Source organism: Chiloscyllium plagiosum, unplaced genomic scaffold (genome assembly GCF_037043375.1).
Source record: "Chiloscyllium plagiosum isolate Xiang-an unplaced genomic scaffold, Cpla_swu_hap1 HiC_scaffold_18, whole genome shotgun sequence".
Classification (NCBI taxonomy): domain Eukaryota; kingdom Metazoa; phylum Chordata; class Chondrichthyes; order Orectolobiformes; family Hemiscylliidae; genus Chiloscyllium; species Chiloscyllium plagiosum.
Genome location: NW_028270156.1, coordinates 37,365,251 through 37,385,958, shown reverse-complemented (window position 1 = coordinate 37,385,958; position 20,708 = coordinate 37,365,251). Strand labels below are relative to the sequence as shown.

The window sequence follows — 20,708 nt, the reverse complement described above, 5'->3', positions numbered from 1 at the left end:
GGTCTAAGTAATCTGCGTCTGTTTATTCCATGTAGTGACTATGGATTAAATCCTACATTGCCAGTTAAATGTCAGTTTTGTGATGTGAATGACAGAGTTTCTCAATGATCTCTCACCTCTTATCAATCTTGCCTCAAGTTATTTATCTCACCCCTCTTGGCAGGTTTTTCACTCAATTCTAACCTGATTGTACCATGTGCCATTCCCAGAGTCTCTGCCAACACAGCATAATCCCTCAAGCCCAGGCCATGTTTAAAAGGTGATCATGCATCTGGGCAAGCACTGACACTCCAAAGCTGACATCCTCAGTGACAGATATTCGCTCAGTAGATATCGGAGAAGAGGAAAATAGCACTGTGATTCTCGACTTCTGGTGGATGGGGTAGTGCAGAAGAGGTGACCTCTGCAAAGAAGACCAGAGGAGTCCATGCCACTAGTCTGCTAACTTGATGAGAGGATGCCATCTGGTTAATGCAGTCCAGAAGAATGGTGAATAGTGCAGCAAGGAGGAGAATGAGTTTGTCTGGTCCATCAAGGTAAGTGCCATATTCTCCTCTCTATTACCTCTCAGTGACACTATTGTTTTCTGCTGCTGCATCACCTCCCATCGAGAGTCATGCTCTATCACCCTCATCATTGATTTCAATATCTTCCCTCCCTCACTCTTGTTTTCTCCCAAATTTCCACATTATCTCTGCATGGCCTCTATACCGCCTACTCACTAGCGTCGGGTACCTAATCACCTTTGCCCCACCAACACTAACAGCTGTATAACCTACTTTCATCTCACTCAATTTTTTCCTTTCCATCATTCCAGGAGAAGGGATCTGGAACGGTGCCCAATACTTGGGTGGCAATGGCTTAGTCTATTATTACTGGTCTACTAATCCAGAGACCTTGGATATGTCCTGCAGACCCAGGTTCAAATTCCACCATGGCAGATGGCAGAATTTGAATTCAACAAACATCTGGAATTAAGCGTCTAATGATACCCATGAATGCACTGCTGATTTGTCAGAAAAATTCACCTGGTTCACCAATGTCCTTTGGGGAAGGAAACCTGTCCTCTTTAACTAGTCTGGCCTACATGTGATTCCAGATCCACAGCAATAGGATTGACTCTTGAAAAGCCCTCTGGGCAATCAAGGGTGGTCCAGAGGTGAACCCACCTCGAAGTTCAAGCCGAGGAAGGACCACTTGCCTCTTGTAAGACCTCAGCATGTCTGGGGTGTCCAGACACAAAAGGTCCCTGGGTTACCTGACCAACCCTTCAAGGCCAATTTATTCATTGCCAAGCAGGCTCTGTCCACTCTAACTGCAGTACCTGGGACAACACATAGAAATAACCTTTGAAGGCTTTCTGGTGGAACAGATGAGAGCCCACTGTATATAAAAGTATCATCTTTGGATAGATTTAATTGGTTTGTGCACTACACAAACTGTGTTTCAGTCTCAGTTTAGCCCTGAATGTAACTGTGCCAGTAAACTGCCTAATTTCATGTCTGTACAGAATGTACTATGGATTGATGCCTGTGTCAAAAGTTTACTTTAACATTTGGAAGTAAGATGAACAAGCATTTAGAGGGCAATTGGATTTGTTGGCACTTTTGTCCCCACCCCCACCACATACTCAAACATCCCCATTCTTGCCCTGGTGCCTGTGTGCAGACATATTGCTGTGAATGAAGCAATGTCTGGGGCAAGGTAGTGTATAGCACACAAGCAATTAATGCTTTCGATCTGTTAACAATTAGGGACACTGCAAGTCTGAGTCCTGTAGAGTGCAGGAGTCTCCAGGTGTGGTCACACCAGTTTTCTTTCTTATTGCATAGTTTCAATTTTCAGCCTTCCCGATAACCCATCTCATGAATCCCACAGACTTTGTGCCTCATGTTCCCAGCCAAACCATACATCCACCTAACTTTCCTCCCCAGCCTCTGGCATACAGGTTGACCATGCAAGGCATGGTGTTATCTTGTTGCCCTCTTGAAGCCAGGCTGCTCCTGACCATGGATGAATTCTCCTCCTGCATTGCCATGTTCCCATCCATGTCTTACTGTATCCCCGCTTTTAAATACAACTATCCTTCCCATTCTCTTTACTTACTGCGCTGGGAGTGACGGATGCCTCCATGAACTTAGGTGAGGGCTACTCCTCTAAGACTGACAGACATTGCTGTTTGCTTGTTGCACGTGAAATATCTTTGCCATGCAACCTACTGGCATGTGGTGCAGGTGAGATTGACAAGCACACTGTCATACATGTATGTCCCTTTGAGGATTGTTGACCAGCAAGGCAAGCTATGTTTGACAGTGCTATTATGCAACGCAAGATAGTGATACCACAAGGATGCAGGTCAGTGTTAAGTGAGTGAGTGCTGAGAGAGCAAGGCAGCAACCCTGAGAAACACTGAGATGGATGCTTGTCCCTCCGCACAAAGTATTCTTGCAGCAGTTTTTCAATGCTAGTTGCTGGTGCACCCTGAATTGCAGGTCTCTGCTTCATAAGCATCCTGCAAGTGGCATGAGGCACTACTGAGGGGTTAACAATTGTCAGGTACCAATTGTCTGAGGATGAGAGATGCATGTAGCTAACAGCCACGGTCATGCTTGTAGGTGCTGTTTTAAGCTGAGCAAACTGAATGCCTTTGGAGCCAGCTGTTAGCAAAAATTGGCAGATACCCACTCAGACTGGCACATCATGAATTTGTGGCATTTACAGGACAGGAAGCCATATAGCATTCCCCAGTAAGAGTTGCACCTCAACACCCAGAATATATTACAAGATACTCCAAGTTGCTCAATGTCCAGACAGCCAGTTTACCACATTTCTCGTTATAGCCTATATTCCTCAGGCCCTCATGAGATTCAACTCGCTCCATCCCTTCTACAAATGATCTTCTAATTCACACTAGTTATCTGGAATATTGTTACATCTGCAGAAATGGCATTTGATGTGATCTTGCAATATAGTTTTAATAATCCTTGGTATTATATTCAGAAATAGATTAAAATTTTGTTATGGTTTTTATAAGTAGGAGAGCCAAGTATGACACAGACTGCAGCATCCACCAACAATACTACATCTTGTTAAAATAGTGGGTTGAGTTGAAGACTCAGTTCATGTTCTGTCAACCTCTAAATGTACCATTCGACATACACTACCTTATATTTTAAATCTTTACCATGTTGCAGTGCCCTATTCCAACTGAGACAATGCTAACCTCCATCAGAATATCCTTCATGCTAGAAAACCAGGTTATCAAATTCCAACCTTCACATCATGCAATCACGACTTTCTGACCTTCACTTAATTTTTGTTACAGTGATGCTTTCTATTTAGTATTCCTTGGAAAACTTAGGCTTTTAGGATTGAGGAAACAGGAATTAGTTTCAGATGCTGTGAATATATCGCGAGTCGTTTATTTCTCATTGGAACTTTTTAAACGAGACTTCCTAGAAATCACATGACCGATGATAATTTCTGGCTTTGTTCTCGGTCTGTTGAGTGTGTTTCAAACAGCACCTGGTTCTCATTTTATCAAGCTGAGCTGGAGGAAAACCAGCCAAGGATTAGCAGAATTGGAAGAAAATCTGCTGAAGAACCAACTGTCCAGCTAATTGCTCCCATGGCTGAAAAGAAAATCCTCTACATCATACTGAGCAAGCGGTTTCTGCAAAATTCTTGAGATAACTGTGCATGATTAGTGAATTGGCCATACATGCCACAACATCAGAGGAACAAATACTGGAACATCCGACACTTTATCCCATTGCCTTAAAAATAAACCATTAGCCAACAGGATTCTCTTTTTCTGTAGAATGCCAATAGCTGCAGAGAAATTTGTTTATCTTTAATTTTTTTCTTGAAGAGAATGTTTGTGTGCTTGTGGAACATTTAGGGACATTTATTCTTCCATATTATTGACAGTGTATGTTAACCAATTATTGCATACTTATCAAATAACTTTTGTTTTGATAATGAACTCAATAGTATATATTAAGAATCCTTATCAATAATTTTTAAAAAATTCCTCGTGAGAAAGTATTAAATTACTCATCTTGGTAACTGGACATAGTATTGCTTTATGTTGAGCCCTGTGGAGTAGTAGGACCAGAGCAAAAGTGCCCTGCTCCAATGTTGGTGATGACACACAAGTGGGGGAATCGCAGTGGGACATGAAAGGTGGACATCATTTATCTTAAAGCAGAGAACCAAAACTTGGAAAAGGCAAAAGGAAGAACACCAAGTTTTTTTGTGCATTATTTTAACAAAATGGATTTGACAGTTATGACCTTTCTGGAGAGAGAAGAATTATCCCTAAATGATTTGCAAAGAATAACCAAGATTTTGACTAATTGAATTGGCTAGGAAGTTAGAGCTAGAATTAAAAGTAGGGGCTAGGAAAGCTGATGCAACTGAGGAAATAGCATATTTGAAGTTGTAAGAACAGCAGTATAAACCAAATGACAAGACAACTGTGTTAGTGAAAATTCAGTTGCAGATTAAGCAGCTTTAAAATCAAGAAACAAAAAAGCAGAAAAGGGAATTGTAATTTTTTTCAAAACTTGACCTTAAGAGAAAAGCACTTCACAGGGAGGGAAGTGAAAGGAAAATAGCATTTCAGAAAAGAGAAATGGATAAAGGAAACTTAAAATGTTGGAACTAAGGTGGCCTCTAACTCTGATGAACATATTGTCAAGGAACAGATGTCTAAGCCAAGACTCAGCGGGAAGCTGTTAAAATTGGTGCAAGCCCTCCCTAAAGTTAATAAAGGGAGGCTGCTTATCCATCATATCAAAAGAACTGAAAAAGCCTTAGTGAGGTGGCCAAAAGAAACTGGATATTGCTAATGCAAATCAGGCTGACAGGAACAGTTCATCAAGTAAATGCTTCGCTTTCTGAGGAAGTTTCCACTGACTTTGAGGCAGAGAAAAGGCACAAGTTAATTCCTGAGGCATGCCAGGTGGAAATTTTGAAATAACTGAAAGAAGCCTGAGTAGACTTTTCGACCTAAAGGCAAGTAAGTCTGATCTTTGGATGTTGGCATTAAAAAGTGAGGCTACATATCAGATTCTAAGGGAACTAATTCTCTTGGAAAATTAAAAAGTCATTCCATCCATTAGTGTACACACACTCACCAAAAATCAGAATGTTGCACCACCAAGACTGGCAGCGGAAAGGGCTGACAATTGTAAAGCTGGTCCATAAAACCTAAAACCTTCTTCGACATCCCTAAAAGCCAAGGAATAGATAGTGGGAAAGTGAAAGGAGGCAAGTAACCAGGAACAATTGGGAATGCCTCAGAAACTCCTCAGGCTAGAAAGTGAGTTGCCAAGGGTAGAAGTGATGTCTAGGGACTTATATTTCCATTGGCACACGATGGGAGATTGTAGTGCAGATTGCTGGAAATTGTAAAGCAAATCCATAGCATTTATCATTTATCAGAGAATCATGTAATAATGCAGAGAAAAGAGCCTGGACAATTGAGAGTACAACAGATCAAGTGGTATCTGGATCAGTGGTGCTGGCAGAGCACAGCAGTTCAGGCAGCATCCGACGAGCAGCAAAATCGACGTTTCGGGCAAAAGCCCTTCATCAGGAATAAAGGCAGAGAGCCTGAAGCGTGGAGAGATAAGCTAGAGGAGGGTGGGGGTGAAAGTAGCATAGAGTAAGAGCTTCAGGGCAGAGGAAATGACCTGGGAGTTGCTGTGGGAGAGGGGGTAGTTTGACTGCAGCCGTAAGATGAAGTATAACCACTGCTGAGCATGCAGAGGAAGTAAATGCGGTAACTGACAGTTGGAGGGAATTGTCAGGAAGGAATTGCAGCTTTTTTCCTCAAATGATGCAAGCAAGCAACCTATTGTCTCATTGACCAGTAGTCATAGGGTTACATACAGGAAGCACTCAAATTATTTTGCTGAGGAAAGGCAGAGAGTGACATTAATACCAAAATTTTATAAATGGTATTAGCAGGGAATATATACCCATACCTTTACATTGGGTGCACCTAGAGAGAGTGACCTATTATTTGCAAGGTAACTGTAGGCACTTGTCTTGGTTCACCTATAAACAAAAATAATTCATAGGAATTCCTAATTTCTATTTGACAGTGTGACAGTTGTAGCCTTTGTAATACTAATGAAGACAAGTGATGTCAAGGAGATACAGCAGATATAGGGAATGGTTTCAGGAACTTTTTCTTCATTTGTATTGTTGTAAGAAAAATTCATTGTTAGATACTTAATTATCACAAACTTACTTTGGGGATGTGGACAATCCAAAGGAAATGTTCAATAAGACTTCTCTGATTGAGGAACAGCAATCCAGAGGTAAGGTAACTCCAACTGACTCAATCGGAAACTGAAGCTAAGGATATTCGAGAATGCTACTGCATATACTGAGAAATGGAATTCTGATAAGGAAGTGGAGATCTCCTCACAAACCCAAGGACAAGGAGAGGATAGTGGTTCAGTAGATAGAGGTACTGCCCAAATGTCATCAAGAAGTTAACACAGTTCTTCGCTTAAGATGGACCATTGATGGTGATCCAACTGGATCAAGGTTCCAGATTCATGGGAGAATTCTGGAATTTTTAAAAAATGTAATGAGACATGGACATTGCTGGTTATGCCAGCATATATTACCCATCCCTAGTGGAGCTGCATGCCTCCAGCTAAGTGGGGAGTATGACAATCCTGAGTTGTCTCTTGTAGATGATAAACAGGCTCTGAGGAATTGGGAGGGGAGTACTCAGTGCAGGACTCCTAGCCTCTCACCTGCTCTCAAAGCCACAGTATTTAGTGGTCAAATCTAATTCTCATCAATGGTAACTCCCAGGATGTTGACAACACAGTTGAAGCCTTCATCACATCAACAAATGACAAAGAACTTCAAAATGGCATGGTCAAAAACTCAGAACAACAATCAGCACATACTGTCATGAATATCTTCATGTCTGAGATTAAGAACTTGATTTTGTTTGTTGCTACAAGGGATTCACTGAATGAACCAAGTGGTTTGAGTCATTTTGACTTGGTTTAACAAATGTAAGTTAAGGCAATTTCTGAAACTAATCAAGGAAAGGCTATTTTGGTTGAAGGATGAGTCGGATGTTAAACTATGTAAGTGTTCAGGGAGTTTCAGGGGACCTTTGAGCACCACAAACAGCCTTGAAACAATGAGTAGATAAGCAAGCCAAATACTGAACATTTCAACCAAGGGAGAGTGGTTTGTAGTACTGACTTTATGAGATGAAACATTGGTCTAGAGTAACTAAAAGAATTGAGTTATTGTTGTTACAGTTATTTGGTTGAACTCAAGTATTGTTGAGAAAGGACTCCCTTTTCATCTTGTATTCATCAAGACACTTTACAAGAGTACCAATTCAAGGGCAAAGACAACATTTATTGGGATGAGTGTGCTGATTGGTTGGCAAGTGGACTCTGATCAGTAGAAGCTTTGCCAATAAAGAATGTAGCAATTAATAGTGATAAACTGTTAACTGCCAAACTTTTCTTACATCTTAGTCAGGTTAACTTGTTTAGACAAGCATTGCCAAGAGAAAACAACTAATGAATAGCTATCACCTCCCAGCTGAAACAGCACACTGCATGTACATGTTCTGTCTGTCTGCAAAGAAGGCCTGTGTATTAATGCGGGCCACTGATTGGGTTGCTGAGACTGTTTTGAATACTAACCAACTTAGGTATACCGTTAAACAGTGGCAAAAAGGTACCCTTTAAGCCACAATTAACTATAAATTCCAAATGCCTCCAACTAACTGTCTTTCTGATAAGTGATCCAGAATCTTCTGCAGTTGGTGAATGAATGGATAGATTTGGTCTATACTCATTTAATTTCCATGATTTTTTAAAATGGAAAAGTTCCAAACTTGACAGGACACTTGGGGCTTGATCATATAATCCTTAGTGTGGAAGCAGGCCATTTAGCCCATCAAGTCCACACCCACCCAGTGAAGAGCATCCCACCCAGATCCACTGTCCTACCAAATCCCTGTAAAACTGCACTTCCCATGGCTAACTCATGGTTAAGAATATTGTATAGGAACATCACTGAATCTCACCAAATTTAATATCAGATCAAGTGGTGAAAGCTAATTAAGGAGGGAAAGAAGGATTAGTGCGAGTGTGGGTGTAGAAATATCGACAGTAGTTGACTGTCCCATTGTTAAAAAGTATCAACATTTACCTGCTGCTCCTGTTATGTATATTAGATGGCATTGTGATAGGAATTTTCAATGTTAAATGTCAGGCAATGTTTGCTTCTAATACAGCAACAGCAAAATGGTGTATTCATATTTTACACATGCAAGTTTTGTTTGCAGTTACAGGTTCTGGCCACTAAGTGTCACCTTGCAACAGTCTAAGTTTATCTAAGTCAGCAGTCAATGCTGTGATAAATATCAAAATTATAAACCTTTAGGAAATCAGTTAAAATCTTCCAAATATTTCTTAACTCCTTACCATTTCCCAGACTCTTTCCTACCTTATCCATTGCGATAGCCTACTTCACGCAATCCTAATTACAGCATTTGGGTGGTTGACCCCTGACTCGACAACCCGTATCAAATCAGTAACCCAGAGCCTTGCTGCTTACCTTGAAATCATCACTCCTTTCCACCTCCTCTCGGGTACTAGCTGTCTGGTTATCTCACATTTTGCCACAGATTGCATGCTTGAAGAATTTCCTTCAAAAATACAAGTGCACGTAAAGGATTTCAGGGCACTTATTTATGTATAAAAAAACAGCAGGCCAGATTTCAGTGAATGGAAACAGAAATTGCTGGGAAAACGCAGCAGATCTGACAGAGTCTGTGGGGAGAAAGCAGAGTATATTTTTAAAGGTTTAGTGGTTCAACTTCAGAACTGTTCTGAAGAGGGATCACTGGACCCAAAACGTGAACTTTACTGGTGGAGAGAAAACACGAGAAACATGGATGGGAGTAGGGAAGAGAACATCCTTCCTGGAAGGAGTCACTCCCCCAACCCTCCCCTGACCCAACCTTGTGTCAAAAGCCTCTGATCCCACCTCCCCATGAGAAGTACTTACGAGTACATATCTTCTCACTGCTGGTTCCAGAGGAGTAGGCCTTGACCAGCAGATTTTAGGACCCACGAGCTGCTGGCCTCTGATTGACCAGCAATGTATGGTCTGCAAGAATTGAAACAGTGATTCATGGAGAAACTTGACTACGCCTTTCTGACAGCTCTGAATGAATGAATTTGTAGGCGGTTGGATGGAGTTTTGCTACTTCATCTTTTCAACCCAACTGCGTATTGCAGGAACTTTAAAATAAAGGAGGTGTGGACAGTGGTGATCTGAAGCAAACAAAACTAAAAATTGTTGGAGGATTCCAAGGGTCACTGGTGTCAAAACGTTAACTCTTTTCTCTGTCCAGATGCTGCCAGACCTGCTGAGTGTCTGCTTTTTGTTTGTTACTGCAAGAGATTTGCTGTGTTCATTTTGGGCAACATTTTTACAATCTCCCTGTGGAAATTCCATTGTATTTGAGATGAAAAATCAGAAGATAAGAGGAGAGGGATGTAAATTTTATACCTGACGACCATTTACAAATAAAGCACAACGGCCATTCTTTTGGATTATAACTCAATTACACATGGTACAACTGCAATAATCTTGAAAGGGAAAATCTTCAGGTGTGTACTTTCAGCAAAATAAGCAAAATAGTTTGCTGTTCATGAGTGAGGAAATTAAGAAACAAATGAAACTGGAAAGATCTAAGATATGTCTGATCATGCACCTCCTTATTTCTAATCTGTTTTCTAACCTTAATTGCCTCGCAGCCGAGGATTATTTTGCCTCAAAGGGGCAAGACAATCTTTTCATCGGAAAGAAATGCAGATTTCTGTTCATGTAAATAATTGAATCTTTTTATTCCACATCTGTCAGAAGATCAGGGCTAAACGGGAAGAGTTAGTGGACATTTTCAAGGTAAAAATCAAAGGTAAGATCTCATGATGAGAAGAAGCATAGAGTATTTAGAATTAAATGGAGGGAGATCAGTGGCTTCAATCACTGAAATTAGAAAAAAAATAACAGCACAAGGGAATGGACAAGGTCTCAGTTTTATAGGAAACAGAAGGACATCAAAATAACAAAGGAGAAAGACTAGGACCTAAAAGTGACAAAGAAAATAACATGCTTCAATTCTAATAAGGTAATTAGAAAACTAATTGCTTGACGTTAAATGAAGATTTATTGCTCAGAAAATACTTAGAAAAGTGTACATCAGGAAAGGAAATACGTATTAAAACGATAGCAGCAGTATAGGTGGAGTGTGTTCCTTCAGAATCCAATAAGAAGGGAAGGATGGGTCAGCAGCAAGTTCTTCCTCTATTATTGCTGAAGACAACCAGGCCATGGAGTATTTTGCTTCAAAATCATGGAAATAAAATTTCAAAGATATGAGAAATACAAGAGCAAGTCTGTCACTGATCTTAACTGATCATAATGTGTCTTCCAGAGGAGTTAAAAAGTTTTAATATATTAAATCGGAAGTAAACATTGGGGTCACAAACCAGTCAGATTATATAGTCAGGCTAAAGAGTGATTTAATAAGTGGATAAGTTGGAGTAATGCAAACAATCCCTTAAGAACAGATTTTTCTTGAGTAACAACTGGGCTGGTTCAAAAATATTGGCCTTAGTGATGGTGTGGGACCAGCCATGGAAGTAAAAGAAACAAGATTATTTCATGATTATGTTGTGACAAGATCTCAAGTCCATAACATTAGACAAAGATTACATACAAAGATGATAAGAAAACTCTTTTCTCTGACACTATTTTCAAAAACTTAAAAAGGATGATGATAAAGAGCATTAGACTTGACACATTGAGCCCCATCTTCTTTACCAGAAATGCAACAGATGGACCTTGAGTTGAGAGTTGCATCAAACCCAGATTTAAACAGAACCAATACCTGCAGTTTATTATTAAAACAGCAAAGTTTTAATCTGGAATTGAAGACCACCTCAAATACCAAGCAATGTGGAATGGACAGTCTCTTAGCAGTAGGTGGAGGTGGGTACTGCAGATGCTGGAGATTAGAGTCAAGATTAGAGTGGTGCTAGAAAAGCACAGCAGGTCAGGCAGCATCTGAGTAGGAGGAAAAACGACGTTTCGGACAAAAGCCCTTCATCAGTCTCTCAGCAGTAGTCCATCAAGCAGTAGCTTCCATCTTAGTATCTCCACAATATTCCAGTGGCAGGTCGCTTAGGTATGAGGAAATGAAGGCTAAAATGCCAAACACCATTTTTATTTGCCATGATTACATAATAATGCAGTTAATTTTGTCAGACAGTCATGTGCGTCAGGTAGTGGTAAACCCCAATTTTCAATTAACTTTGCATCTTTAATTGAAAAACCAGCTTTGAACAAAAATAAAGTTAGCAGAATTTTAGTGAATTGTACAGGAATCTTAGCTAAAAGCACAAGTTGGAAACTGTAACTTTTAATAATCATGAATGTTTCAACCACATTTCCTCAAAGTCGTACCTTTGAGAAATTTCAGGCAAAAACTACATAGTTCATTTCATAAAAGAAGGGATATGGATTACCGCACAAAACACCATCAGATAAAGATGCACATTTTTCCCAAATATTCAGAGTTTGAGAATAAAACAATTTAAAGCTCATCATCCACCATCTCAAGAAGTGTTGGAAAGTTGGAATAAAATTGTAAAAAAAAATTAGAGTTTGTGATCAGGAATGTTTGGAATAAAATAATTCCCTTCATTATTGTTTGCCATTTTGGATACCCTAATAAGTCCATAGTTTCCAATCCTTTTGAACTGACAGATAAGCATGAGGTGAGAGGGCCCCATAAATTAATGAAGCTTATAAACCAACATACACTTGTGACCTCGGTCAAATTTCTAAGAAACATTAACCAAAGCATCAGTGTTGGCCTGAAAGTATTTGCTCAATAATTAAAATTAGAGCTGATAAAAAGGCCAAATACTTGGAATTTTTCCAACTGAGTTAAGGTATTAGCCATCTCTGGGGACCCATTAAAAGAGATATTCAATGGACCCCCATCATAGCAAAAAGAAACACAATTATGTTAGTTATACAGTGAGCATTCCAGATAGGAGGAAAAAAAGGAGAATCTGTCAAATTAATGAGTTAAAATAATTCGATGGACAGGGAAAATAGTTAGGCAAGAAGTAGATTTCCCAATGTTAAATAAGTAGTTAGGGAGTAAAATAAAAATATCAGAATGATTCAAGATCAAATCAGAATTTGAAAACTTTCAAGTTTCACTCAAGTAATCAAACTGAATCATAGATGCTTGACCAGTTAGATGGAATATTATGTCACCTCCCAGAAAACTACTCAAGTCACTTATGAAAGCTGTTACTGAATCATGAAACAATTCGTGTAAACAGATCAGGAGAAACATCTTTGTGACTATACATGATATTAATATTGGGGATGTATCACCAATAAGCCAACATTTCTACAGACTGAATCCACAGGAGATGGCCCAAGTGAGCAGTGAATCGTGCAAAGCCATTTAAATTGACTATTGATGCCAGTGACATTGATGATAGCGCACTATTACAGAACGAAAACATGGGGATTGAGCAGCCAATCAATTATTTATCACGTGTATAAGATCACCAAAGGTGCCAGCTTTCAATCAACTCGATTTAATCAACATGATATCAAGAAGAGACTGAGCACAGAGGAACAGAAAAGGCTATTAGTCGCAAAAATCTCAGGTGTGGTGCGACATATGGGTTTTCCAGAACTAGTTGCACCCTGTGCCAAGTTGTTCTAATGTAGTTAGGTGGTACTCACTCACCAATAGCTTGCTTCCTAATGCTCAGTTTCTGTTTTGCTTTCGGCACTATCCAGCTCCAGGGCTTGGCCCAACATTGGCAAGAGAGCTGGACTTCAACAGGTGAGGTCAAGTTTCTGCCCCTGACATCAAGGCAGCATTAAAAGGTGAACTGATTGGAAATTAGGTAGAAAATTCTGTGTTGTCCAGAGTCGGAGCGAGTGAAAAGCAATTGGTGGTCAGCCTCAAGATAGCACTGCAGATATTTTCTAATCAAACTGATCAGAGATGTAATGATACACCTCTGGAGCAGGTGGAACTTGAACCTGGACATCCTGACTGAGAGGTAGGGAGACTACTACTGCAACAAAAGAGCCTTAAAATATTGTTGTGGTGTTATAGACTCAACCATGTTCAATTGCATTGACATTCCTTTTATAATAAGACCAAGAGTGGAAATGTTCAGTTTCATTTACAATTGCTATATGATGATGAAGTAATCTATACTTGCATACAGCAAGACATGGCAAACATTCTCAAGCAGTAAGTAACAGTTATATCACAGAATTATCAGGCAATGAGCAACTTCCTAAAGCATTCAATGAGGTTTCTAACATCTAATATCCTTGCTTTTATCTTTAATGAGAAATTTAACTTGACCACCAACATAAACACTATAGCTACAGGAGATCAAAAACAGCCTCCTAATGTATTTCCATTATTTAAAAGGGCATAAGTCAGGAATATTATGGATTAACTCTTCACTTGCCTCAATGGGCGCATCTTGAGCATCTAGTAAAAAGCAGCCTGCTTAGTGGATATCCCATTCATCACAAACATTCATTCCATCGAGTACCAGCACACCATGGCTGCAGACTGCAACCTAGAATAACAGCAGCAGCTCAACAAAGTTTCTTCAACTGCATCATGAAAATAAAAACACAGGAGCTACACTGTTCAGAACAACAAGCATATGGGAACCCCACCATCTGCAATTCTCCCTTTAACGCATACGATCCAGAAGTGGAAATATTTCCCTATTTCTTCATTGTTACTGGGTCAAAATTTCTACCAAACAACATCACATCAGAAGGCTTTGGAAATTCTGGAGGAAAATTAGAACCAGGCAATAAATGTTGACCATCTCAATGCCTTTTGCAACACGATGTATATTAAAAATCTTCTTTCACATTCAAAATCTGTGCTTGAGGGAACTTGCACTGTAAAAATATGATTCAAACAAGCTAACAACAGCTTTTAGTTAATTTGAGTACACTTTGACTGCATAGTAATATAGAAAATTAAGTGAAACTATATCTAATTTGGGAGTGCAACTAATTATTTTGAAGATACAAACTACACTACATGCTTGTACAACTAATGAAGTTTAACAGCGTAAAACATACCTTTCCTCATTTAAAACTAGCCAGTTGTGTACAAAATATACACAAAGTACTAAATTCATAAAAATAATTTGTAGACTTTCTTCAGAGCATAGCTATAAAACATTCTCAAAAGCACAGACAACTGATGACTTAAAGCCATATTTAAACATAATTGTTGTGGTCACCAACAACACCATTTTGCTCATGTTCAGCAAATAGTTCAATCACTCCTTGTAACTGAATTGAAAATGCACAAGTACCAAAATGTGACATAAATAAGGAAAAGTGAAGTAAAGAAAAGAAATTTCACCACTTTGTTCCAAGGCCATATAAACTTTCAATCATTCTGAGACAGAATACATTCATATATCTTGTTTAGTTTTTAGATGCACGAAGCCACAAGATGATCCTTTCCATTGTAAGAATGCTACCCTGACATGCAAGTTTTCCCATTTCTATTCCATTTGTTTGTGCGCATCTGTGTGTTTGTGCAAGAAGGCATTAAGAGATGAACAGTTTGTACCTAGAACCAGGCCTCAGTGTGATGGAATTAATCAACAGTACATAAAAATACATTTACACAGATTACTCATAATGATCAGGAAAATCCATCACGGATTGATTAATATCTTAATTATCAGATTTATTTACTTTTTATGTAATATGAAACTACATTTGATGCGAGAAACAATAATTAGGTAACAAATAAATAGCACCTATATTTCACAACTATGTTGTATCATTTGCTAATTAGCTACCATAAAATCCAGATAACAAATCATATCTATGTACAAATTGCATCCTACATTTATAGTGGTTATTTTGGTTAAAAATTGCAGACTTCTTTAAAAAAAAAATACTTGCACTAGTATACAGATGGTACCTTTCTAGTTAGATGTAATAATCCAATAATGAGAGGCAATCTACACATGGAATTTTACAGTATACATTTTGGATCTGGTTATTCTTTATGTGAAATAAAAAACTAACAAATGTTAGGAAACCAGAAAATGTATGTACAAGATCATTTGTTAAAAGTGCAGACAATAAATTTACTAAATAAGGGCACTTCTGCAAAACACACAAGGCAATTAAATTATTTGTTTCACAATTTGGTTCCAAGTGGATTTTTGTTTGTCCCATTCTTGACCTCTCCAGATGTTGGGTTCAACTGCGGATTCATTCCAGAGATAGGCAGTGATTTTGTACCTAGTGCCAACATCTGCTGAACACTATACATTAAACAGGCAGTCTTCAAAAGTGTCTAAATTGCTGCTGATAACTGAAAGCTGCTACTTCGAAATATAATTGAAAGTTATGAATTCAGACTTCTTCTAAATTTAAAATAACCCATGGTAATGGAACAATTTGCACCTCACAATTTATCAATGTGTTATATTAATCCATTACAATTTAACTAGATTAAAAGCCAACTGAAGCAGGGATGCATGGACACTTGATATGAACAGTGCCACTCATTAAAAACTTTCTACCTACTAAGGATGTTAGAAATATTCAGTAACTTGTTAACTGTTTAGCTTAAGCACAAACTAAAGTGAATTTTTTTTTTTTTTAATTTTAGACCCAAAAAAGGAATAGACACAGAGTAAGGACCTAAAAAGGGTCGCAAGCATTGCATTACTATTCAAGCACCACAATGCATTGTTACACATAAACACAGTGAGGCCTGGTAATACACAAAAGACAAATTATTTGGTTAGATATTACAGACAAGCAAGTAAAGATCTTAATGATGAAAGCATGAGAAAGGGCAAGAGATTGCCAACAGTTGGGTAACTTGTGCATTGATTCAGCTATACAGGATTCTCAAAATGTAGAGTGTACAATATCATTGGTAAGTCTACTACAAATCTAATGCTGAATTCTAGGTTAACTATCAATGAGTGGTTTAATTGCACGTGGTTAGTTGTGGTGAAGGATCTCCATTCACTGACAAGATTTCATCTAAGGAAGCAACATATCAATTGTACTAACTGCAGCATTGCTGTTAAATCCCTTTAGCAATCCCTACAGGAACAATGAGCCTTATCAGCAACTGCAGGTGAAAATCCGAATTCAACAGTACAGAACTTTACTATCAATTCATAAAGATCTATTTGTTTGATCGATAAGCATTGATAACTAGAATTACTTAAATCACTTTACTATTTGATAAAGGAAATAAAGTGTTTAGTTGAAAATGTTTGGACATTGATACTCAGCAAAAGTTACGCACAGATATGTTTCCTAGTACAGTTTAAGGAAACATTTTTCAAGTTCAAAATGGCATATTTGGCCATTCCAAATTTTAGAAATTGTTTTCAAAAATAATTTCATTTTCCAGTTTAATTAAAAAATAATTTCTGTTCAAAAACCTGCCACAGATTTTGAAAGGCTCACGCTGGTCAGTGTTAACTATCTGGGTTATAGTGAAAGCACATTCTATGATTCCCTTTTTCCAGTGAAATATTATTCCAAATCCAAAACCATCTAATAACATTCAAATACTACTCCAACAGCACAGTCCTCTTACCAACTTACCTGCAGTTATGCCAAATAACCTCCTCACATTTTGCAGCTGATGAAAATGAGCAGCTAGTCATTTTACTAATTATGGTGTAATTGCTAATACTTTGCAATAATCCCTTCAGATTATATTGAACAGAATGTTCATCTCATCAGTGCCATTATTTAGATGGATCCTTCTTATGGAAGGAATATACAGTACATCCTATTCTTTGCAGCTATGGCATTCCTTATTTGCTATTGTACTTTCTGGACAAACTAACGTACTGAGCCAGCATCAACAGAGACTGGTCTGGAAGAGGTCCGAGATGATGTGGAGTGTCGTTCTCCAAGACTCAGCGTTCTCTTTCGCTCACGAACCAAAGCCTTCTGATGCTTCTTCATACGTTCCAACTGTTCCTCTGCACTCATTCTGCCTCTTTGGTGTTCTCCATAGAGACGCTCCAAGGCACTTTTTGGCCTTTCCTGTACAAACAAGAAAAACATGAGGAAAGAGGGGTGAGAGGTTGTTAAATCTTTTACACAAACCAGGATTTTATAATAATTCCAATTTGTAATATTGTTCAAAACAATTGTGGGAATTTCTTTTACAGAAGGAATTAATCCATTATTGCGAACTAAATAGTCATCATTTTGGTGAATAATTATTCACTTATCAAATCTTTTTCTTGAATCAATTAAAATTATTGATTGGTAAGTGAAATCTTTGCAATTTTTTATTGACCTGATATTTCTCAACAAATATTCTGTCCAGAGGTTACAATGTAGGTAGTACAGCAAACTCCAAATACAGTACCCAAGAATCACACTTGGGGCTGGTGTGTCGGATTGTGTTTGAAGAGCGGGAGGGATAGTAGAAGGCAACTAGTGTTGGGAAAGGCAAAAAAAAACTGGATGGAATCATAATGACTTGACATATTTGACACCACAGGAGCCTCTTAATAAGCAGATTTACCGACAACAAAACTAATAGCACATGCAGAAATCCTCTTACCAAGCAGCATGTGAAACTACTAAACATCCAAGTTCCTAGCAATCACAGACTTAGAACAGCAGACTTGGAAACATGCAAAAGTAATTGCTTAAAGTAAAATGAGCAAATTATTTTTTTCTAAAATGTTACTCAAATGAACATACAAATTAGGAGCAGGAGTAGGCCATGTTTCTTCTCAAGCCAGTTTGCCATTTAACAAGACAATGGCTGATCTGACAGTAATCTCAACTCCACATTCCTACTTATCACCGATACTGCAATAGCTTTTTACCTGGTATTTCACTTGGAAAGTTTTGTTGATGATTCTGAGGCTCAGATGGTGTGTGTTAGGGAAGACTACAACTGAAAAATTTGCATTACAATGTTTCAAAAGGTTAGATTCCCTACAGTAAGGAAACTGGCCCGTCGGCCGAACAAGCCCACACAAAGAGGCACCACCCAGACCCATTCCCCTACCCTATATATACCTACGACTAATGCACCCAACACTACGGGCAATTTAATGCGGCCAATTCACCTGACCAGCACATCTTTGGATTGAGGGGGGAAACCGGAGCACCTGGAGGAAACCCACGCAGACATGGGGAGATTGTATAACTCCACACAGTCGCCTAAGGCGGGAATTGAACCAGTGTCCCTAGCGCTGTGAGGCAGCAGTGCTAACCACTGAGCCACCATGCCACCCCAGAAAGTAGGTGACTTGACATTATAACATGTTCGATTAATTGGTGCAAAGGAGAAAACAAAGTCAATTCCTAGAAACCTTCAAGAGAATCAGACTCAGAATTTACAAGAAGAAAGTTGTAATCCTAAAATCTCTAAGTCGAATCAGCTGCACTAATATCTGCCCATATTGGATTCAGTATTTCCAGATTCTTTCCTCAAGTTTCAAAATAGAAAACATGACAGATTGTAGTGGGAACACAAATATAATTATTTGTTTTTATTTAAGGAAGACGCTTTCAAAATGAAACATGTGCGTTGATGCACAGGTACTTTTTAAATCCATAACTAGTAAAAATTGGGAGGGTATGGACTGCATCATTTTAATGTGCTCGCTAAACAATTTCCAATGTTATCAGTGAGAATACACAATGCTTCAGTTTCAGCACATTAAATCAAGAAAAATGTACAACAGTCAGTATCATAAGGGGAGGTGATGGCCTAGAAGTATTATCGCAAGACTATTATTATCTAGAGACTTGGTAACATTCTGGGGGCCCACATTCAAATCCTGCCATGATAGACAGTGGACTTTGAATTCAAAAGCTATCTGGAATTAGCAAGTTTTGAGAAGATTTGTGGCTCAGGTTGAGGTTCTGGATATAGGTTTCCTCACTGAGCTGGGAGGTTCGTTTTCAGACATTTCATCACCATACTAGGTAACATCTTCAGTGAGCCTCCGGACAAAGCACTACTGGTGTTTCCTGCTTTTTATTTGTTTGTGTTTCCTTGGGTCGGTGATGTCATTTCCCGTGGTGACATATTTTTTTTTTCCTCAGGGGATTGTAAATGGGATCCAAGTCAAAGTGTTTGTTGATTAAGTTCTGGTTAGAATGCCACGGTTCTAGGAATTTTCGTGCATGTCCCCGTTTGGCTTGCCCGAGGATGGATGTGTTGTCCCAGTTGAATTGGTGTCCTTCCTTATCAGTACAAAAGGATATGAGTGAGAGGGGGACATGTCGTTTTGTGGCAAGTTGATATTCATCTATCCTGGTGGCTAGTTTTCTGCCTGTTTGTCCAATGTAGTGCTTGTTACAATTCTTGCATGGTACTTTGTAAATTTTATAACGACATGACCCTCTTTCACTAGTATCCTTACATACAGATAAGGAAGGGCATCCACTTCGACTGGGACAACACATCCATCCTCAGACAAGCCAAACAGAGACATGCACGAGAATTCTTAGGAGCATTGCATTCCAACCAGAACTCTATCGACAAACACATTGACTTAGATCCCATTTACCACCCCCTGAGAAAAAGAACAGGAAATGAAATCACCATAGGAAATGACATCACCACAGAAACTGACATCACCAACCCAAGGAAACCACACATATAAATAGAAAGCAGGAAACACCAGCAGTGCTTCGTCCGGAGGCTCACTGAAGATGTTACCGCATATAGTGACGAAACATCTGAAAATGAATCTTCCAGCTCAGCGAGCAAACCTACATCCAGAATTATCTGGAATTAATAGCCTAGTAATGACCACTAAACATGGACAAGTATCAGAAAAACACATCTGGTTTACTCATGTCCTTCAGCCATCCTGAGCTGGTCTGGCCTACATGTGACGTCAGACCCACAGCAATGTGGTTGACACTTAACCTGGACATTTAGGGATTGGTAATAAATGCTGGCCTCTCCAGTGACACCCACAACCTGTGAATTAATAAAAACAAAACTTCTTGTGTAATGTTCTCAATTCAACAATTGAAATTACTACTACCACCCAAGATATCTATGTACATCTCGCCTTGGTGTCAGACAATGTAAAATGTTTTCTCTCAAGTTTGGGAGAAGATAGATTACAATTATAGTTCTGAGCACCTCCAGTTAACGCTTCAAAGTTAATATGTCCACCATCGATCCTGAACGGAAAATGCAAATGCAAGCCAAATTAGAAACAAACTAAAAGATAGTTTACCTTAGAACTAATTTCATCATTTTTCCGCCTAAGTGTGACAAAAGATGCTATGGTTGATGATTGCTGTAGCCCTGAGTTAGATGACGACAATCCTGGGAATAATAAGATGGAAATTAATGTTCCTGAAAATGACTTGTTCTGTAACTTTGTGCAAATAAAGAGTCTAAATAATACAATACAGGGAACTATCCTGCCAAAATGTTGTAACAAAATTAAGAAATTTAATTTTGTACAAAATTAATAGTTCAAAAACCACGGAACCCATGGTAGAATCATGCAGATTGTGAACCACCTAGGCTCAACTGACAACCTTGAATGAGTTTG

At 38.8% G+C, this 20,708-nt stretch overlaps 1 protein-coding gene across 10 annotated transcripts in view; it reads right to left on the bottom strand.

Moving 5' to 3' along the window:
* plekha7b (pleckstrin homology domain containing A7b) overlaps positions 1-20,708 on the bottom strand; it is a 472,905-nt gene that overhangs the window by 26,610 nt on the left and 425,587 nt on the right. For all 10 annotated transcript variants that reach the window (XM_043705777.2, XM_043705778.2, XM_043705780.2 and 7 more), the window contains 2 exons: positions 20,385-20,476; positions 17,005-17,202 (listed from right to left, as the gene is read on the bottom strand). In XM_043705777.2, the coding sequence (XP_043561712.2) occupies positions 17,005-17,202; positions 20,385-20,476 (290 nt within the window). The remainder of the gene's footprint in view (positions 1-17,004; positions 17,203-20,384; positions 20,477-20,708) is intronic.